At 38.9% G+C, this 17,124-nt stretch overlaps 1 protein-coding gene across 5 annotated transcripts in view; it reads left to right on the forward strand.

The window, feature by feature from the left end:
- Positions 1–17,124, forward strand: part of LOC105480260 (insulin degrading enzyme) — a 139,180-nt gene that overhangs the window by 109,395 nt on the left and 12,661 nt on the right. For 4 of the 5 annotated variants that reach the window (XM_011738862.3, XM_011738844.3, XM_011738886.3 and 1 more), the window contains exons 15-20: positions 2,797–2,941; positions 6,236–6,346; positions 7,246–7,366; positions 11,565–11,656; positions 12,909–13,020; positions 16,074–16,241. In XM_011738862.3, the coding sequence (XP_011737164.1) occupies positions 2,797–2,941; positions 6,236–6,346; positions 7,246–7,366; positions 11,565–11,656; positions 12,909–13,020; positions 16,074–16,241 (749 nt within the window). Of the gene's footprint in view, positions 1–2,796; positions 2,942–3,431; positions 3,577–6,235; positions 6,347–7,245; positions 7,367–11,564; positions 11,657–12,908; positions 13,021–16,073; positions 16,242–17,124 lie in introns of all 5 variants that reach the window. The other variant, XM_011738854.3, reaches the window with a different exon arrangement.

The following is a 17,124-nucleotide window of genomic DNA, read 5'->3' on the forward strand; positions in this document are numbered from 1 at the left end:
CTTTTTCATTAATTTTTATTCAGTTGGCTTGACATGAAATTAAAGGTAGATATGGTTTAAATGCTTTGGAAAAAGGGAAAAGAATCTGATTTTCCATCAACAAATATGTTGAGATTATAGTGATTATAAATATTATGGTTTTATAGCATGAGAGTTACAGATTATCTGAAACTGCTTAGAGTTTTTTTATTGTTTACACCAAACATGGGCTGTCAGGTTGTGGCTTATTATTGGTAAAGGGCATTACAAAGCTGCTTTTTATTTTTTGATATTTGAGAGTGATATTTTTAACACTGTAAGCAGCTTGTCACCACTTTCCCATTTGGCCTCTGTGATGATGAATTTCTTTAGAATACCCTTTGAGAGACCATTTTACATTTTTGTGTTCTCTAAACTGCCTAGCACATTTCCTACAATTGAAAATGTCTGCCTCCCACACAAATCCCATCCTATGGTCTGTCTTCCTAGAGGTAACCACTGTTCTGTTTCTTGTACATTTTAATTGAAATTTTCATGTGTGTGTCTATATCCTTTTCATCTTTTCAGAAATAAGATTATATTATGTGTAGTTAGCTATGGTTTTTAAAACCCTGTGATCCATATTTAAGCATATAGTATCTGGTTACAAAAAAATGTATTTTTAAAATTAACACATGAACCAGAATTTAGGTATCCCAGTTGAATCCTATTATCTTTTAAAAGTTAGTTTAGTGTCTTCTCCACTTCACCAGCACAGCTGCTGTGGATACAGCTGTTTTCGTTCTTTTTTTTTAAGGAGACAGAGTCTTACTCTGTCACCCAGGGCTGGAGTGCAGTTACTGCAGCCTCAAACTCTTGGGCTCAAGTGATCCTCCCATCTCAGGCTCCTGAGTAGCTGGGACTACAGGCACATGCCACCTCGCCAGGCTGGATACATCATTTTAGGACACTCCTTGGAATTATTTTCTGAGCCTGAGCCATAGTGCTTTGAAACCCCAAACTTTCTGGCTTTTCACTTCCATCTGAGAAAGGTGCATAGTTACCTGTGGGGCCGACCTCTGTCATAGCCTCTCTTTTGTTTTGATGATTTTGTTTTTGTGAATTGTGCCTTAAGTTTTTGAGCTGCTATTTGCCCAAAGAAGGAAATCTGTCATTGTGTATCATACTTTAAAAAATTTAATGGCAGATCATTTATTCAAATTTTCCAGTTGGAGAATATTTGGATAGCTGTAGAACTTTGTCTTTGATTTTAATTCTCTAAGTGACTACACATTTTATCCGTGTTTTTGCTTTTTTATCAGCTTTGATAAAATTGTTGGCTTTTGGCTGGGTGCAATAGCTCACACCTGTAATCCTAACATTTTGGGAAGCCAAGGCAGGAAGATCACTTGAACCTAGGAGTTCAAGACCAGCCTGGACAACACAGTGAGACCTTGACTCAACATTAAAAAACAAAATGTTGGCTTTGTTTTAGTTATATTTACTGTGATACAAATAGAGTGAAACTTTTAATTTGCTGCCAAACAAACCAAGCAGGCACCTGCCTTAGGCCTTTAGCACTAGCTATTTCTTCAGCCTGGGAAGTTCTCCACTCCACCCCTTAGATATCCCCAGGGCTCGCTCACTCGCCTCCTTCAGTTCTGGGTCCAGATGTCACATGATAAGAGTGGTCTTGACTGGCTATTCTTATGTAAAGCAGCAGTCTTTCTTCCCTGCTGCCATCACCCCATCGTTCCTTATTCCCCTTACCCTGCTTAATTTTACCTCATAACACTGTCACCAACTAAAATGTCAAATTTAAATATATTATTATTTGTCCCCTCTAGCTAGATTATCAATTCTGAGGTCAGGGACTTTGCCTGATTTGTCCACTCTTTATCTTCAGTGCCTAGAAAAGAGCCTGGCACTGTAGTAAGCATATAATACATATTTGTTGAATGAGTGAAACTTTCACTTTCTTCTGATAAAAGGTAAGCAAGGTTGTATAGTCAGAGGAGCAGGTCGTTTAACTTGCATTTGAATCCCAGCTCTGCTGCCACACGAACTCAGGGGACCTGAAGAAAATTATGTTTCTTATCTGGGAAATGAAGTTTAGTTGATCACTGTGGTTGTTTAGTTCTTGTACTCTATAATTGTTTCTTCTTTGTTCTTTCTCATTTAACTATTTTTCTATTTTAGTTTTTTTCCCTAGTTTTGGCTGCTGTTATATGATAGAAATTATCAATTATTTTACTGACAGTTCTCTAGCTTTACTGCTTTGGGGAAAACTCAGGGATAAGTTAACATTTTCACAGGTCTCAGTTTTTCTAAGTTCATGTAATTACCACAGACACATTTCCCAGTCTTTTACTCCTGTCCACCAAGGGTGTGACTTGATTGGAGAGAGAAGGAAGACATGCAAATACTGTATGTGTTCTGTCGGCTGTGCTCCTCCCGTTAGCCTAAGCATAGCCATGCATTTTGGCCCGTTCCCACTCCTCACATACCCTGCATTTCTAACTTGTCAGTTTTGCCACACCATCTGGAGTAGGCAGTTCCTTCTCCTCCTTTGCTAACAGCAGTGCGCGCGCGCACACACACACACACACACACACACACACACACACACACACACACAGAGACACATACACATACATTTCAGGCTTCTTTTTCAGACATCTTGTTTTTTTCCTCATAAGAAGAAATAACCTCAAGAATTCAACCATATCCTCAGGAAATCATATTAACCGGTGTTCAATATCTTGATCCTTCTCAAAAGGCCATATCACATTGAGAAGTAATAAAATCAGCTATTTTACTGTCAACATTTTCTTCCAGCCCATTTGCTTATGTGGACCCCTTGCACTGTAACATGGCCTATTTGTACCTTGAGCTCCTCAAAGATTCACTCAACGAGTATGCATATGCAGCAGAGCTAGCAGGCTTGAGCTATGATCTCCAAAATACCATCTATGGGATGTATGTAAGTACCCACGCCTTAGAGCCTTCCACTCATCAACATTTTTTATATTGATTTGATGGAAGCATTTTTTGATTGAGGGTATGAGTTTAATTTCTTTTTTTTTAATCTTTATGGCTAATCATATTTTCTCATTTAATTTTTAAGTTAGCTCTTATTCTAAGTGTTCAACTACATACCATTCATATTATGCAAATTTTCCTTGATTTCTTTTTTTTTTAAACGTCTTTCATCAGAATGTCATATTTTTCTACTCAAACAAAATTGGACCCTGATTTAGGTTTAGATCTTACCCATTCTGTATTTGAAATCTTGGTCTTTGGCAAAGGAAAATGAAATCTTCCTTCTTTTGTAAAACCTAAGGTTGTCATATACTATTTCCCTAGAAATCCAGATCATGAGGCTGCATATCCATACTCTTCGGTCATGTTTCTTCATTACCATGCCACTGCTTGAGGTATCAAAGCATTTCTTTTGTTTTTCTTTTTGTTAGTCGCTACATTTATGCTGATCCTCTTCATTGCAACATGACATACCTGTTTATCAGGTTATTGAAGGATGATTTAAAAGAGTATACATATGCAGCACGCCTCTCAGGTTTGAGCTATGGCATTGCATCAGGAATGAATGCAATACTTGTAAGTAAAATGAAAACCAAAGAAAAGGCACCACCCCGTTTAAGCATTATGTTGAGCTTGGGAAAACTATTAACTTCTGCATTTTTAAACAAGAAAGTTGATGGTTTTTTTCCTTGCACCTTTTTGATGATCAAAGAACTCAAATTAGTGTTAGTTCCACTAATGAATGATTTAATAAAGTTTAGTGCATCTTGTGAACATGTATGTGTGCTACATTTATTTGCATGTTCTTCTGCCTGAGATGTTTAACATATTAATCCTGAAAGCATGTTGTTCTTTCCATATAATTGAGTATATTAACATCTGTAAGTAGAAGATATCAATAGTTGTTGTGGTGATTGAATTTTACTTATAAATAGGCTCCCTTTATTTCCGCAGATAGTAGTATAAAGTTTCTATGTTCAGATACACCTGACATTTTAATTTATTTTGTAGCATGCACCATTACCTACTTTATGTGTGTTTTAAAATAAGCATTATTAAATCCATCTAAGAAGTAACTAGATCCTTTCTTTGGAATGTGTTTTCAAGCTTGCTTATATCTCAATTCCAAGTTAACATCCCTTTTATGGCACACATTCATCTTCACTTTTCTTGAAAATGTATTGCATATTTTAGTAAAAATGAAAACGAGAGCATTTTGGGGTACTCCTTATTTAAATTCTTACACAAAAGATTTTAGGAGTTTTAAATTTTATTTATTTTCCAGTGACTTTTTTTTCTTCACATAAATAAATTCTCTGGTAATTTTTGTTTAATGTATAAGAATGTATATTAATCTAACCATTCTCAGAGTCCACAGAAGTTTGAAGCTCAGAGATCAAAATTAGCTCCAAATAGAAAAGTAATCAACTGTTTTCTCTTTTTTCTGTTGATTTTTAGTAGCATATTACCATCAAAACACATAATATTTATTTATGACAAAATGGGTTTTCTGCTAATTGTCAGTCTAGTTCCTCCAGTAGGAAACATGATGTGCTCGCCATGGCCAGTGGCCTTCCCTCCTGCTGAGGTTCTTGCCTATCATCCTGCACAGCATGGAGACTTTCATGATATTCTAGCTGCAGTGTATCCTCTACTGCTTTGGGTGCCACCATGTGAAAATATCATGATAGAAATTCTCCATTCCCCACTTTTCAAAATGTTAGGCATTTAGAGACAAAGTGAATTGTGCTGAGTTGTCTGGGCACGGTGGCTCACACCTATAATCCCAGCACTTTGGGAGGCCAAGGCAGGCAGATTGCTTTGAGCTAGGAGTTCAAGACCAACCTCCTAGGCAACATGGTAAGACCCTGTCTCTACAAAAAAACACAAAAAAATTAGCCAGAAGTGGTGGTGCATGCCTGTAGTCCAGCTACTCTGGAGGCTGAGGTGGGAGGATCGCTTGAGTCCATGGAGCAGAAGTTGCAGTCAGCCGAGATTGTACCACTGCACTCCAGCCTGGGTGGCAGAGTCAGACCCTGTCTCAAAAAACAAAAAATGTGCTAAGCCAAGATCCTGATGATACATACAGTGTATCCTTCTTACACATTTGTTTTGCCAATAGCTTTTGGAACAGCAACAGAACTTATCAAATAAGCAAGTGGTTAGAATTGTGGATCCTCCGTGGCACCGTGGCTCGTGCCTGTAATCCTAGCACTTTGGGAGGCTGAGGCAGGTGGATCGCCTGAGGTCAGGAGTCTCACTATGTTGCCCAGGTTGGTCTTAAACTCTTGGGCTCAAGCAATCGTTCCATCTCAGCTTTCCAAGTAGCTGGGACGACATGTACATGCCACTATGCCCTGTGATTTTTATCTTCTTACCTCACCTGTAAAAACCTTAAGCCTGCCATTCGTTAGATATTCTTTTTGAAGAAAAAGCCACATTCTACAATTAGTTTTATAATGAGAACTTGAATTTTGATGATGTAGTATATGCCACCAGAGTTCGATGTTAGGTGAGTTTACTTACTGTTGATTTTGTTTCAGAAAAGTAAAATTATGCTTTTGGGTATAGAGATTGCTAATGGCCAGGTACTTTGGCTCACACATACAGTTCCAGCTACTTGGGAGACTGAGGCAGGAGGATCACTTGAGCTCAGGAATTTGAGTCTAGCCTGGGTACCCTAGCAAGACCCTGTCTCGAATGAATGAATAAATAAATAAATAAATAAATAAAATTTTTTAAAAAGATGGTTAAGCCTGGGCATGGTGGCTCACACCTGTAATCCCAGCACTTTGGAAGGCCGAGGCGGGTAGATCACCTGAGGTCAGGAGTTCAAAACCAGCCTGACTAACATGGTGAAACCCCATCTCTACTAAAAATACAAAATATTAGCCGGGCCTGGTGGCGCACATCTGTAATCCCAGCTATTCTGGAGGCTGATACAGGAGAATTGCTTGAACCTGGGAGGCTGAGGTTGCAGTGAACCGAAATCGTGCCGTTGCATTCCAGCCTGGGCAACAAGAGTGAAACAGTATCTCAAAAAAAAAAAAAGATGGTTAATGTTATCTTCCTGTTACACTATATTTATATATTTATGAGACATTAAAGTGAATGTTTCATTTTTTATATGTCTGTTTTTGAATTTTCTACATGTTTAAAAATCAAGTCAAGTTGTTTATTTGGAAGTTGTTTTGTGATATTTTTAGACTTTTAATACCCTGAATTCTTTCTGTAGCTTTCCGTGAAAGGTTACAATGACAAGCAGCCAATTTTACTAAAGAAGATTATTGAGAAAATGGCTACCTTTGAGATTGATGAAAAAAGATTTGAAATTATCAAAGAAGCAGTAAGTTTTCTGAACCCTGTTTTTTTATTCATAATATTGCTATGTTATAAAAAGTTTTCATAATAGTTTTTATAAAAGAAGCAAGGAGGAAAAGAAGCATTCATAACCCTGTTGCAGTCATCTCACCTTGTCTTTGCAAAATCTGATACTCCATCCAGAAAGAAAGCCTAGTTGACTCTTGTGGACACCTGGCCTCTTCTCTGTGGGTGCCAAGAGCTCACTGCAATTCAGAGTCGCAGCTCAAAATTTCAAAGAGAAGTACTTAGTGGCTGTCAGGGCCTCCTTGAATGTTCGATCCCAACCTCCAGTTCAGAAGAACACACAATTCATCAGACTGAGGTCTGCTTTCCCACAAGACCTTGTCACAATAGAGCACACTATTTGGGTTTGACATATCCTCCACTTAAATTCAATTCATATTTGGCCCAGTAATGGAAGTACGGGATGAACAGCTCCTTCTGAAGCTAAACTGTGACCTTTTCTTGTATACCAGAAGAAACTACCATCAGTTTTCAAATAAAGATCCCATATTTTATATGGCTACTTATTTGTGTTGCTTGCTTATGGAGACTTTGGGGATGGCTTTATAGCGTACAACCTAAAGATTCCAAAAGACATCCCTGAAAACTAGGGATAACTTTCTGAGGGACGAAAGATATCCCATAGTGAAGCACTTATAGTCCGTGTCAGATGCTGAACAAATGAAAAAGCATGCACTTTTATGTAAGGATCGGAGAGGAATAAACCCCATTCTTAATTGTATAACTTCAGAAAGGGGAAAGAAGAAAATATCCTAGTAACACATAGTTTATAGAGAATTGAAATTTGATTATAACTGGACTTTTGGAATGATTTTTAAAAGATTTATAAAATTAATGAAAGCATGTCTCCTTCACTAGTATATGCGATCTCTTAACAATTTCCGGGCTGAACAGCCTCACCAGCATGCCATGTACTACCTGCGCTTGCTGATGACTGAAGTGGCCTGGACTAAAGATGAGTTAAAAGAAGCTCTGGATGGTGAGACTTTCTACTTAAAGCTTAATGCTTTCTTCATTTTTTTCCTAAATTCATTTTGGTTTATTCTGATATTGACTGTTTATACTTTTAAATAACTTCTAGTTCTATTAAAACTGGCTGTGCCTATGTTTTATAAAAACAGTGGTGGGAAGGATGGCTATAATTAACAGTAACATATACTTTTAAATAGGTAGAAGAAAGATATTGAACATTCCCAACCCAAACAAATGATAAATAAACTTGAGATGATGGATATGCTTAATACCCTGATGTGATCACTATATGTTATATGTATATATAATAACATTATTATATACTCTATGAATATCTACAGTTATTATTTCTCAATTTAAAATAAAATAGAAAAAACATGGTGGCTTTGAAGTGGTTTTTGCATTCAGGCAGGTTAGCCACATTTACTGTTTTTAATCTGGACCTATACCAGTTAATTACGACTATTTTTAGATTTCTGCAGACAGGCTGGGTATGGTGGCACATACCTGTAATACTAGTACTTTTGGAAGGTGGAGTTTGAGACCAGTTTGGGCAATATAGTGAGACTCTGTCTCTACAAAAAATAATAAAAATATTAGCTGGATGTGGTGGCATACACCTGTGGTCCCACTTACTCAAGAGGCTGTGGCGAGAGGATTGCTTATGCCTGGGAAGTTGAGACTACAGTGAGCCATGATTATGCCACTGCACTCCAGCTTGGATGACAGAGCAAGACTCTGTCTCTGCCTCCAAAAAAAAAAAATTTTTTTTTTCTGCAGAGTAAATGCTCTGACCCAAGTACTAACCTTGTTAATAATGAAGGTTTTTTGTTTGGTTGGGTTTTTTTGAAGACAGAGTCTGCTCTGTTGCCCAGGCTGGAGTGCAGTGGTGCAATCTCAGTTCATCACAACCTCCACCTCCTCGGTTCAAGCTATTCTCCTGCCTCAGCCTCCCAAGTAGCTGGGATTATAGGCATACACCACCATGCCCTGCAAATTTTTTGTATTTTTAGTAGGGACAGCGTTTCACCATGTTGGCCAGGCTGGTCTTGAACTCCTGACCTCAGGTGATCCACTCGCCTTGGCCTCCCAAAGTGCTGAGATTAGAGGCGTGAGCCACTGCAACCGGCCAATATTGAAGTTTTAAGAAAAGAAAAAGCTGAACTTCAAAGTCTTAACACACAATGTTCAGGCTTTTTTTTTTTTCCTGCTTTAGCATCCTTAGATCAGTTCAGTTAAAAATTGGAAAATGTATAAAGCCTAAAGAGTCATCTTTTGTTGTTTTTTTTCTAGAATCTTAAGTCTAATTTTCAGGAGTTTGGCTTGAAAATCTGAAATTCCTTGAGAGCAGTGATTATACCTTCCTTCCATACTCCTTCACTTAGTATCTAGTATAATATTATGCCCTCAGTGTGTATCTAATGAATGCCTATTGAATGCAAAGAAATTACTTTCAGGATTTCTTTATTGGGAAAAAATGTAGATTGGTATCACCCTTTATTATTGTTTTAGATTTTTTACTTCTCAACATTACCTCACCAATTAATCTCTCTTCCTGTGTGCTCAGCCATAAGCGTTAAAATACAATAAAAAGAATTCTGGGCTGGGCGTAGTGGCTCATGCCTCTAATCTCAGCAGCTTTGGGAGGCCGAGGCGGGTGGATCACAAGGTCAAGAGATCGAGACCATTCTGGCCAACATGGTGAAACCCTGTCTCTACTAAAAATACAAAAATTAGCTGGGTGTGGTGGCACGCGCCTATAGTCCCAGCTACTTGGGAGGCTGAGATGGGAGAATTGCTTGAACCCAGGAGGCAGAGGTCGCAGTGAGCCGAGATCATCCACTGCACTCTAGCCTGGCAACAGAGAGAGACTCCATCTCAAAAAAAAAAAAAAAAAAAAAAAAAGAATTCTGTTGAATGTTTTAATAACCTTTTATGACAAGTTCTTATACTTATGTAACACTATGCTTTTGATGTCTTCAGTGACATAAATCGAGCAAAGTACTGAAAGTCATTATTTTGTTGGTTGCCTCAGGCATTGGATGGGAGGCTAGATTATGAAAATCATTAACTAGAACAGGTGCATTTTTTATCGGGACAATTAATATGCTTTTCTTTGCAAAATGATTATGGTCATATACAATTAATAGCAAGAATTATATCTTTAAAAAAATACCACACAATTAATTTTAAATGTTTTCCAAAACGAAGACTACTTTTATAATGATCAAAAAGCAAAGGTTTGAGGGTTTTTTTCACCCTTCGTTAGAATCTAGGTCAGATGGCATCTTAATTTTAAGCAGTAAGCTCTATAGTATCTCAGAGGGATATGAAGGCTTTCTAAATGGATTTTATGAAGATTTTATAAAGTACTTTTTTGGTTTAAATTTTTCTGCTCAAGTAAATAATTATTCCATTTTGATATATATAATCCTACAATAATCCAAAATGGCAGAATGGCTAATTTGGAAACAACTCAGTGTGAGAGGCTGCCTCTCCAGTGACTCTAAATCATTCAGCTATCCAGGTGCCAGGGTAGCAAGAACTTCGGGGTTCAGTGTGGTCCAGCAGCATTTACTGACTGCCTGCCCTGTACCCAGCCCAAGACTCCAGGTGTTGAGATTAACAAATAATCAATTAAACATGGCAAAACCCCATCTCTACAAAAAAATACAAAAATTAGCCAGGCATGGTAGTGCATGCCTGTAGTCCCAGCTACTCAAGAGGCTAAGGCAGGATAATCGCTTGAACCCAGGAGGCAGAGGTTGCACCACTGCACTTCAGCCTGGGTGACAGAGCAAGATTCTGTCTCAAAAATAAATAAATAATAATTTTAAATGATCAATTAGATGGGGTTTCTTTGATGAAGGACCTCCAGTCTGGTGGTGAAGCGTAAATATGAGTAGATCATTTTAATAGAGAGAGACAAGGGGCTAAGTATTGTGATGGAAAGCTGCAGAGTGCTGAGGGAGCCTAGTGAAGAGGACTTCTAAGGCAGTACAGTGGAGTAGAATGAACATCCACTTTGGAACTGACCAAGGATCAAATCCCAGCTCTGCAGTTTGCTAACTTAATGACTTTGAACAACAAACTTAAATTTTCTTAACTTAATTTTCCTATGTTTAAAGTGGGGATAATAGTACCTACTTTATAGTGTGAAAGATAACATCTGTAAAATTCCTGATCTGTGGTAAGCACTTGTTATTTCCATTCCTGTGTTTCTCCTTAAATGTCTGTCACTGATTTTAGCATCCATTGGTAGATCTTGCATGTAGCAATTATTACTATGGTGTCCTAATGGAGAAGGGACAGCTCTTCTTTACAGAAGGATTAAATCAACATATATAAAAAGAATGAGGGAAGTAGAAAAATTGCCATTAGAACTCCATAGTAATAATTGCTACAGGCAGTAACCACTAATGGATGCTAAAATTAGTGGGTCAAGTTTAAAAAAAAATATTTGTATAATCTCATTTATTTTTCCCAAAATAAATATTTAGTAATTACAATAGGAAAAATAGGTGTAGATGGGCAAGTGGGCTTTTCCAAATTGCATATAGGAGCATATATGAGTTATTAAATTATAAACAAAAGAATAAAATAATACATTTATAGTGAGGACATGTGGCAGACACCACCTTAACCAAGTGATTAGTGTTAACATCACTAAGTACTACAACATATCAACTTCATGAGTCCTCTGATAGGATGCAGTGAGAAAGGTGCATTACCTTTGTGGTATTCTTTATAGTAATACAGACATGAAATCTAATCGTAAGAAAACACTAGATAAACCCAAATGAGGGACTTCTATAAAATAACTGAACAGTATTCTTCAAAAGTCTTAAGGTCATGAAATATATGGAAAGACTGAGAAACTGTCAGAGATTAGAGAGAACTAAAGACATATGACAGCTAAATGTAACGGAGGGTTGTGGATCAAATCCTGGAATAAAAAAAAAAAGACAAAAATGGGAAAAATCTAAATGAAGTCTGTACTTTAGTTAATAGTATATACCAATGTTAATTTCTTAGTTTTGATGGTTCTGAAAGATGTTAACATTAGGGAAAACTAAGTGAAGTGTTTACAGTAACTCTCTGTACTATTTTTGCATATCTTTGGTAAGTCTCAAATTATCTCAAATTAAAAAAAAAAAAAAAACCCTCATAGGTAGCACTCACTATGTCTTCTTACACCTTTGCAGATGTAACCCTTCCTCGCCTTAAGGCCTTCATACCTCAGCTCCTCTCACGGCTGCACATTGAAGCCCTTCTCCATGGAAACATAACAAAGCAGGTGGGTGGTTGAGGTTTTAGCAGTCTTTTGTGGATCGTTGCAAGATATTTTTTCCCTCTAGTCTTTCTCAAGATTGTTAACCAGCATGGTGTGATAAGAAACACATTAGAGTTTACTCAACCCTCGTGCTCTGTGGAGGAAGGTGGAGAGCACAGGGAAAGTAGAATGATGGTGATTAACTGAGGACCTACTTCCATGGCTGCCTCTTCTGCTGTTTCCTACCTTGTGCAATCATAGGAGGAAATGGGAGTAATTATCCCTACTCTGTATAGGGTGGCATAATTGTATAGTAGATAAGAGCACATGCTGTAGAATCAGACAGCCTGGATTCAAATCGTGGCTCTGCTATATACCAGATCTGTAATCTTTTGAAAATGTCTTAACTCTGTGCTTATCTGTTTTCTTCTCTGTAAAATTAGAGTTATAGAAGCACCTACATCATGTGTGGTAAGGATTAAATAGTACATGATAAGTACTTAGCACATGGAAAGCACCACAAAATTTTCGTGGCAGTCTTGTCTCAAGATCCCTCAGTCTCGGCCTGGTGCAGTGGCTCACGCCTGTCATCTCAGTACTTTGGAGGCTGAGGCAGGAGGATTGCTTGAACCCAAGAGTTCGAGAGCAGCCTGGGCAACATAACTCTACAAAAAATTGAAAACCAGCCAGGTGTGGTAGCGCATGCCTGTAGTCCTAGCCACTCAAGAGGCTGAGGCAGGAGGATCTCTTGAGCCTAGAGGTTGAGACTGCAGTGAGTCATGATTGTGCCACTGCACTCCAGCCTGGGTGACAGAACGAAACCCTGTCTCAAAAAAAAAAAAAAAATAAGATCCCTTGGTTCTATCTCCGCTCCAGAACAATATGCCCAAGGTCAGATGCTAATAAGTGGCAGAAGCAAGATTCTTACCAAGGTCATTTTACCTACAATAAAGCCTATGTTTGCCTCCCTTGCTTTTCTGTGACCCCAGGTGTCTGTAGTCAGGATCATTTCACTTGGGACCGTCTTTGGCAGTGCCTTTTTTCCAGCATCAGCATCAGTGTTGATGATTGTTTGGGTGTCTGTTTCTTTCACCACTACCACATTGACTCTATTGTAAAATGACCATACTGACAAACTCAGTTTTTATCCATTTGAATAGGATCAAATGTATTTAAGATTTAAAAATCCACTTTTATGATAAACAAAGCTAGTTTATTTCACAAACAAGATATGTTTATGTTTTTGTAATATACTGGGACATATCTTTTTCCACAGGCTGCATTAGGAATTATGCAGATGGTCGAAGACACCCTTATTGAACATGCTCATACCAAACCTCTCCTTCCAAGTCAGCTGGTTCGGTATAGAGAAGTTCAGCTCCCTGACAGTAAGTAGAGATGTTGTAACTTTGGGAATGGACTACTTTGACATAACAGTGTGGGTGATTACAGGTGGGCTGAATTTGGTATAGTTTTATGCCAAAGATTTACTTGGGAACCTCTACTACTTATAGAAGTATGATTAGAGATAGATAATTCAGCCAAAAAAATTTTTGGTAGGAGGGCCAAATAAGTAAAATTGGAGGTAGGCAATAATTTTGAAGAGAATGATACTGGAATTGATGGGTACTTGAATGAATGGGAATTAGGAAGTAAAAGTATCACAGAGCTATTGACTATAAGTCATGAAATAAAATACATTTATAAAAATGGAAACTGGAATTATAATATTTAATTGGAAACCCATAGGATTCTTTGGCAGAAATAGTTTTAGGAAACCCACAGGTGCAGATAACATGTAATCATTACAAGTATACTTTTATAAGGGATTAACAAAGACTTACTGAATTTATATATTGCGGTTTACAATGTTGGATTACTTTTACATTAACAGTGGTTTCTTCTGATAAAAACTCCTTAAGCATTATTGTCGATATTGCTCAAAACTGTGTAATAGAAGGTATATTAAATGAAGGAAGAGAAGCTTTTTTTTGGCCAAGCTTGATTGTTTGGCTGTTCCCTATGCATTAACCATCTGTGCTGCCTTTTCTCCCCAGCTATTTTATCCTCCCAAAATGGTGTTCTCCTTTCCCCCTTCTTCCTCATGGGCTAGTGCCTACATCCTACTTCTCCTTCCAGGCCTATTTTATAAGCTACTTATTCCACTAAACTTTTTCTAAAACTCCCAGCTAGAAATAATCACATCTACCTCTGGACTTGCAGGACAATTTTTCTGAACCTCCCTATTCAAGCTACTTAGCACTTCTCTTGTGTTGGGATTGAAGTGCGTCTCCATCTTCTTATTAGACTATACATTCCTTAAAGCCAAAGTCTGTGTCTGTTTCATTTAAGTAGCTTCTAAAGCAACTGGAACATATTATTACTTCAGGATACCTTTGTTGAACGCTTAGAGATACGTTGAGCCCAGCTCTTCTATTGTGCATGACCAGTCATAACAGATCTGGTAGTGGTTTATTTCCAACTTTTGCTAGTTTATTCCTCAGTCACTACAACCAGGGCAAGAATCAGGATATGCTGATTCCACTACAATTAGAGAAAGACTCAGGATATGCTGTGCAAGAGCCATAGCAGTTGACTTCAAAGTGAGGCCAGTCTAGAAACAATATTTCAAAGTGAAATTCATCTTTCCTACTTCTTTTGATTCCACTTCCCTCTTTCTGTCTCTTTCCTAGGATCTTATCTCTTTTGCCTCCTAAGTACCCTCCCAAATTTCTCCATGTTCAAAAATAGCCCAGTTCACAGCTCATTCTCAAAATGCTAGGTGGTAGGAAATCATTCTGAATTAGCCAACTGATCAGATGTGAATGCTTTAAATAGTTCTTCACTTAACTCTCCATGGAAAGGCTCTTACTGTTTAAAAATAAAATATTCAGGCCAGGGTGGTGGCTCATGCCTATAATCCCAGCACTTTGGGAGGCCAGCGTAAAAAGATTGCTTGAAGCCAGGAATTTGAGACTAGGCTGGGTAACATAGTGAGAACTTGTTTCTACAAAAAATTTAAAATAAAAAAAAATTAGCTGGGCATAGTGGCACACACCTGTAGCTACTTAGGAGGCTGAGGTGGGATGATCACTTGAACCCAGGAGGTTGAGACTGCAGTGAGCCATGATTGTGCCACTGCACTCCAATCTGGGTGCCAGAGTGAGAGACTGTCTCAAGTGAAAAGGAAAATGTTCAGGCATTATAAAGGGGATGTTTTATTTATCTTTATTTTTATTATTATTTTTTGAGATGGAGTCTTACTCTGTCACCCAGGCCGGAGTATAGTGGCGCGATGTCAGCTCACTGCAACCAAGGAGATGTTTTAGAATATGTATGAAAAAGGCCAGGCAACCAGGTGTGGTGGCTCACACCTGTAATCCCAGCACTTTGGGAGGCCGAGGTGGGCAGATCACCTGGTCAGGAGTTTGCGACCATCCTGGCCAACGTGGTAAAACCCTGTCTCTACTAAAAATACAAAAATTAGCTGGGCATAGTGGCAGGCACCTGTAATCCCAGCTACTCGGGAGGCTGAGGTAGGAGAGTTGCTTGAACCTAGGAGATGGAGGTTGCAGTGAGCTGAGATTGCACCACTGCACTCCAGCCTGGGCGACAGAGCAAGACTCCGTCTCAAAAAAAAAAAAAAAGAAAAAGAAAAGGGCCAGGTGTGGTGGCCCACGTCTGTAAACCCACCTTTTTGGGAGGCCAAGGCAGGTGGATCACCTGAGATCAGGAGTTCAAGACCAGCCTGGCCAACATGGCAAAACCTTGTATCTACCAAAAATAGAAAAATTAGCCAGGTGTGGTGGCATATGCCTGTAGTCCCAGCTACTCAGGAGGCTGAGGCAGGAGAATTGATTGAACCCGGTAGGCGGAGGTTGCAGTGAGCTGAGATGGCACCACTGCATTCCAGCCTGGGTGACAGAGCAAGACTTTGTCTCAAAAAAAAAAATAATAATAAGGTATGAAAAAGCTAGAAGAATGTGAGGTGGGTGAGGGAGAGAGGCTTACAGGCCACGTTCCCCTCTCTCTGCTTTTTTTGTTTTGTTTTGTTTTTTGAGACAGGGTCTCACTCTGTACCACTGGAGCGCAGTGGTAGAGTCACAGCTCACTGCAGCCTCAAACTCCTGGGGTCAAGTGATCCTCCCGCCTCAGCCTCCCAAGTAGCTGGGACTATAAATGTGAGCCATGGCGCTGGCTCCCCTCCTTCTGATGAGAGGGAACTTAGTGCTGCCAATTTATAATCAGAAAGTTTGACTGTTGGTCAAAGTTGGACATGATCAGAAAAGTGAAATCAGTGAACTATAACTCCAGGCTTCTCTACCTCCCTTTTCTATTAATGTCTAAATTATCATCCGTAAGTGTGGGCAGACATAGCATTGACTTTATTAAACCCCAAATAAGTTTTTGAACTTGCTGCTGTCTTTTTGAAACTTCCTAGGAGGATGGTTTGTTTATCAGCAGAGAAATGAAGTTCACAATAACTGTGGCATCGAGATATACTACCAAACAGACATGCAAAGCACCTCAGAGAATATGTTTCTGGAGCTCTTCTGTCAGATTATCTCGGAACCTTGTTTCAACACCCTGCGCACCAAGGAGCAGTTGGGTGAGATGAAAGTGGGGAAATAGCAGGGTGCTGTAGACTTTGATGAATTATTTTCCCTGTAAAACATTTTCACCTGACAGTGTATCAGGCGTGCTCTACTTAGAGAGACTTGAGAAAACCTTGTTACAGAGAATCCACTTCTAAAAGATAAGCAATCACTATCTTATGGACAGTAAAGCAATTCTTTATGAGATGATACTGTATATTACATACATGTCAATAAAAGGCATTTTAGATGGGGGGAAAGGATACTAAGGACAAGCTTATGGGTAGCAAGATGAGAAACAAGCCATCCAGAGGAGCTTAGATTCACTAAAGTTTGAGTTCCTTGAGGGCAGGTATTATCTCTCATTCATCTTTATATCCCAAGCCTGGAACATACAGAAGGTACTCAGCAAGTGTTTGCAGTTTTAAACATTGTTAAAAGTCTGGAGGTCCTGGCAGATTTGATCAATGAGGAAAAAAGTTCAAAGAAGCCCCAGTAATGACAGAAAGAAACCAGTGAAAAAAGGATGAGTCTCTCCAAGTACCCGTCATTGTTTAAATACCCATTGTGCTAGGTGCTGGACACAGAAAATGGATGCTCTGGATGGTCCTTCCCTTCGAGGAGCTCACAGTCAAATCAGGATGGCAGGCCTGTAAAGGAATAATTTTAGTACAGCATGGTAAATATTATTATAGGAGCTCAAACTATTGGCCGGGCACAGTGGCTCACGCCTGTAATCCCAGCACTTTAGGAGGCTGAGGCAGGTGGATCACCTGAGGTCAGGAGTTCAAGACCAGACTGGCCAACATGGTGAGACCCCATCTCTACTAAAAATACAAAAATTAACTGGGCATGGTGGTGCATGCCTGTAATCCCAACTACTCAGGAGGCTGAGGC

This window comes from Macaca nemestrina, chromosome 9, assembly GCF_043159975.1.
Source record: "Macaca nemestrina isolate mMacNem1 chromosome 9, mMacNem.hap1, whole genome shotgun sequence".
In the NCBI taxonomy this organism is placed as follows: Eukaryota; Metazoa; Chordata; class Mammalia; order Primates; family Cercopithecidae; genus Macaca; species Macaca nemestrina.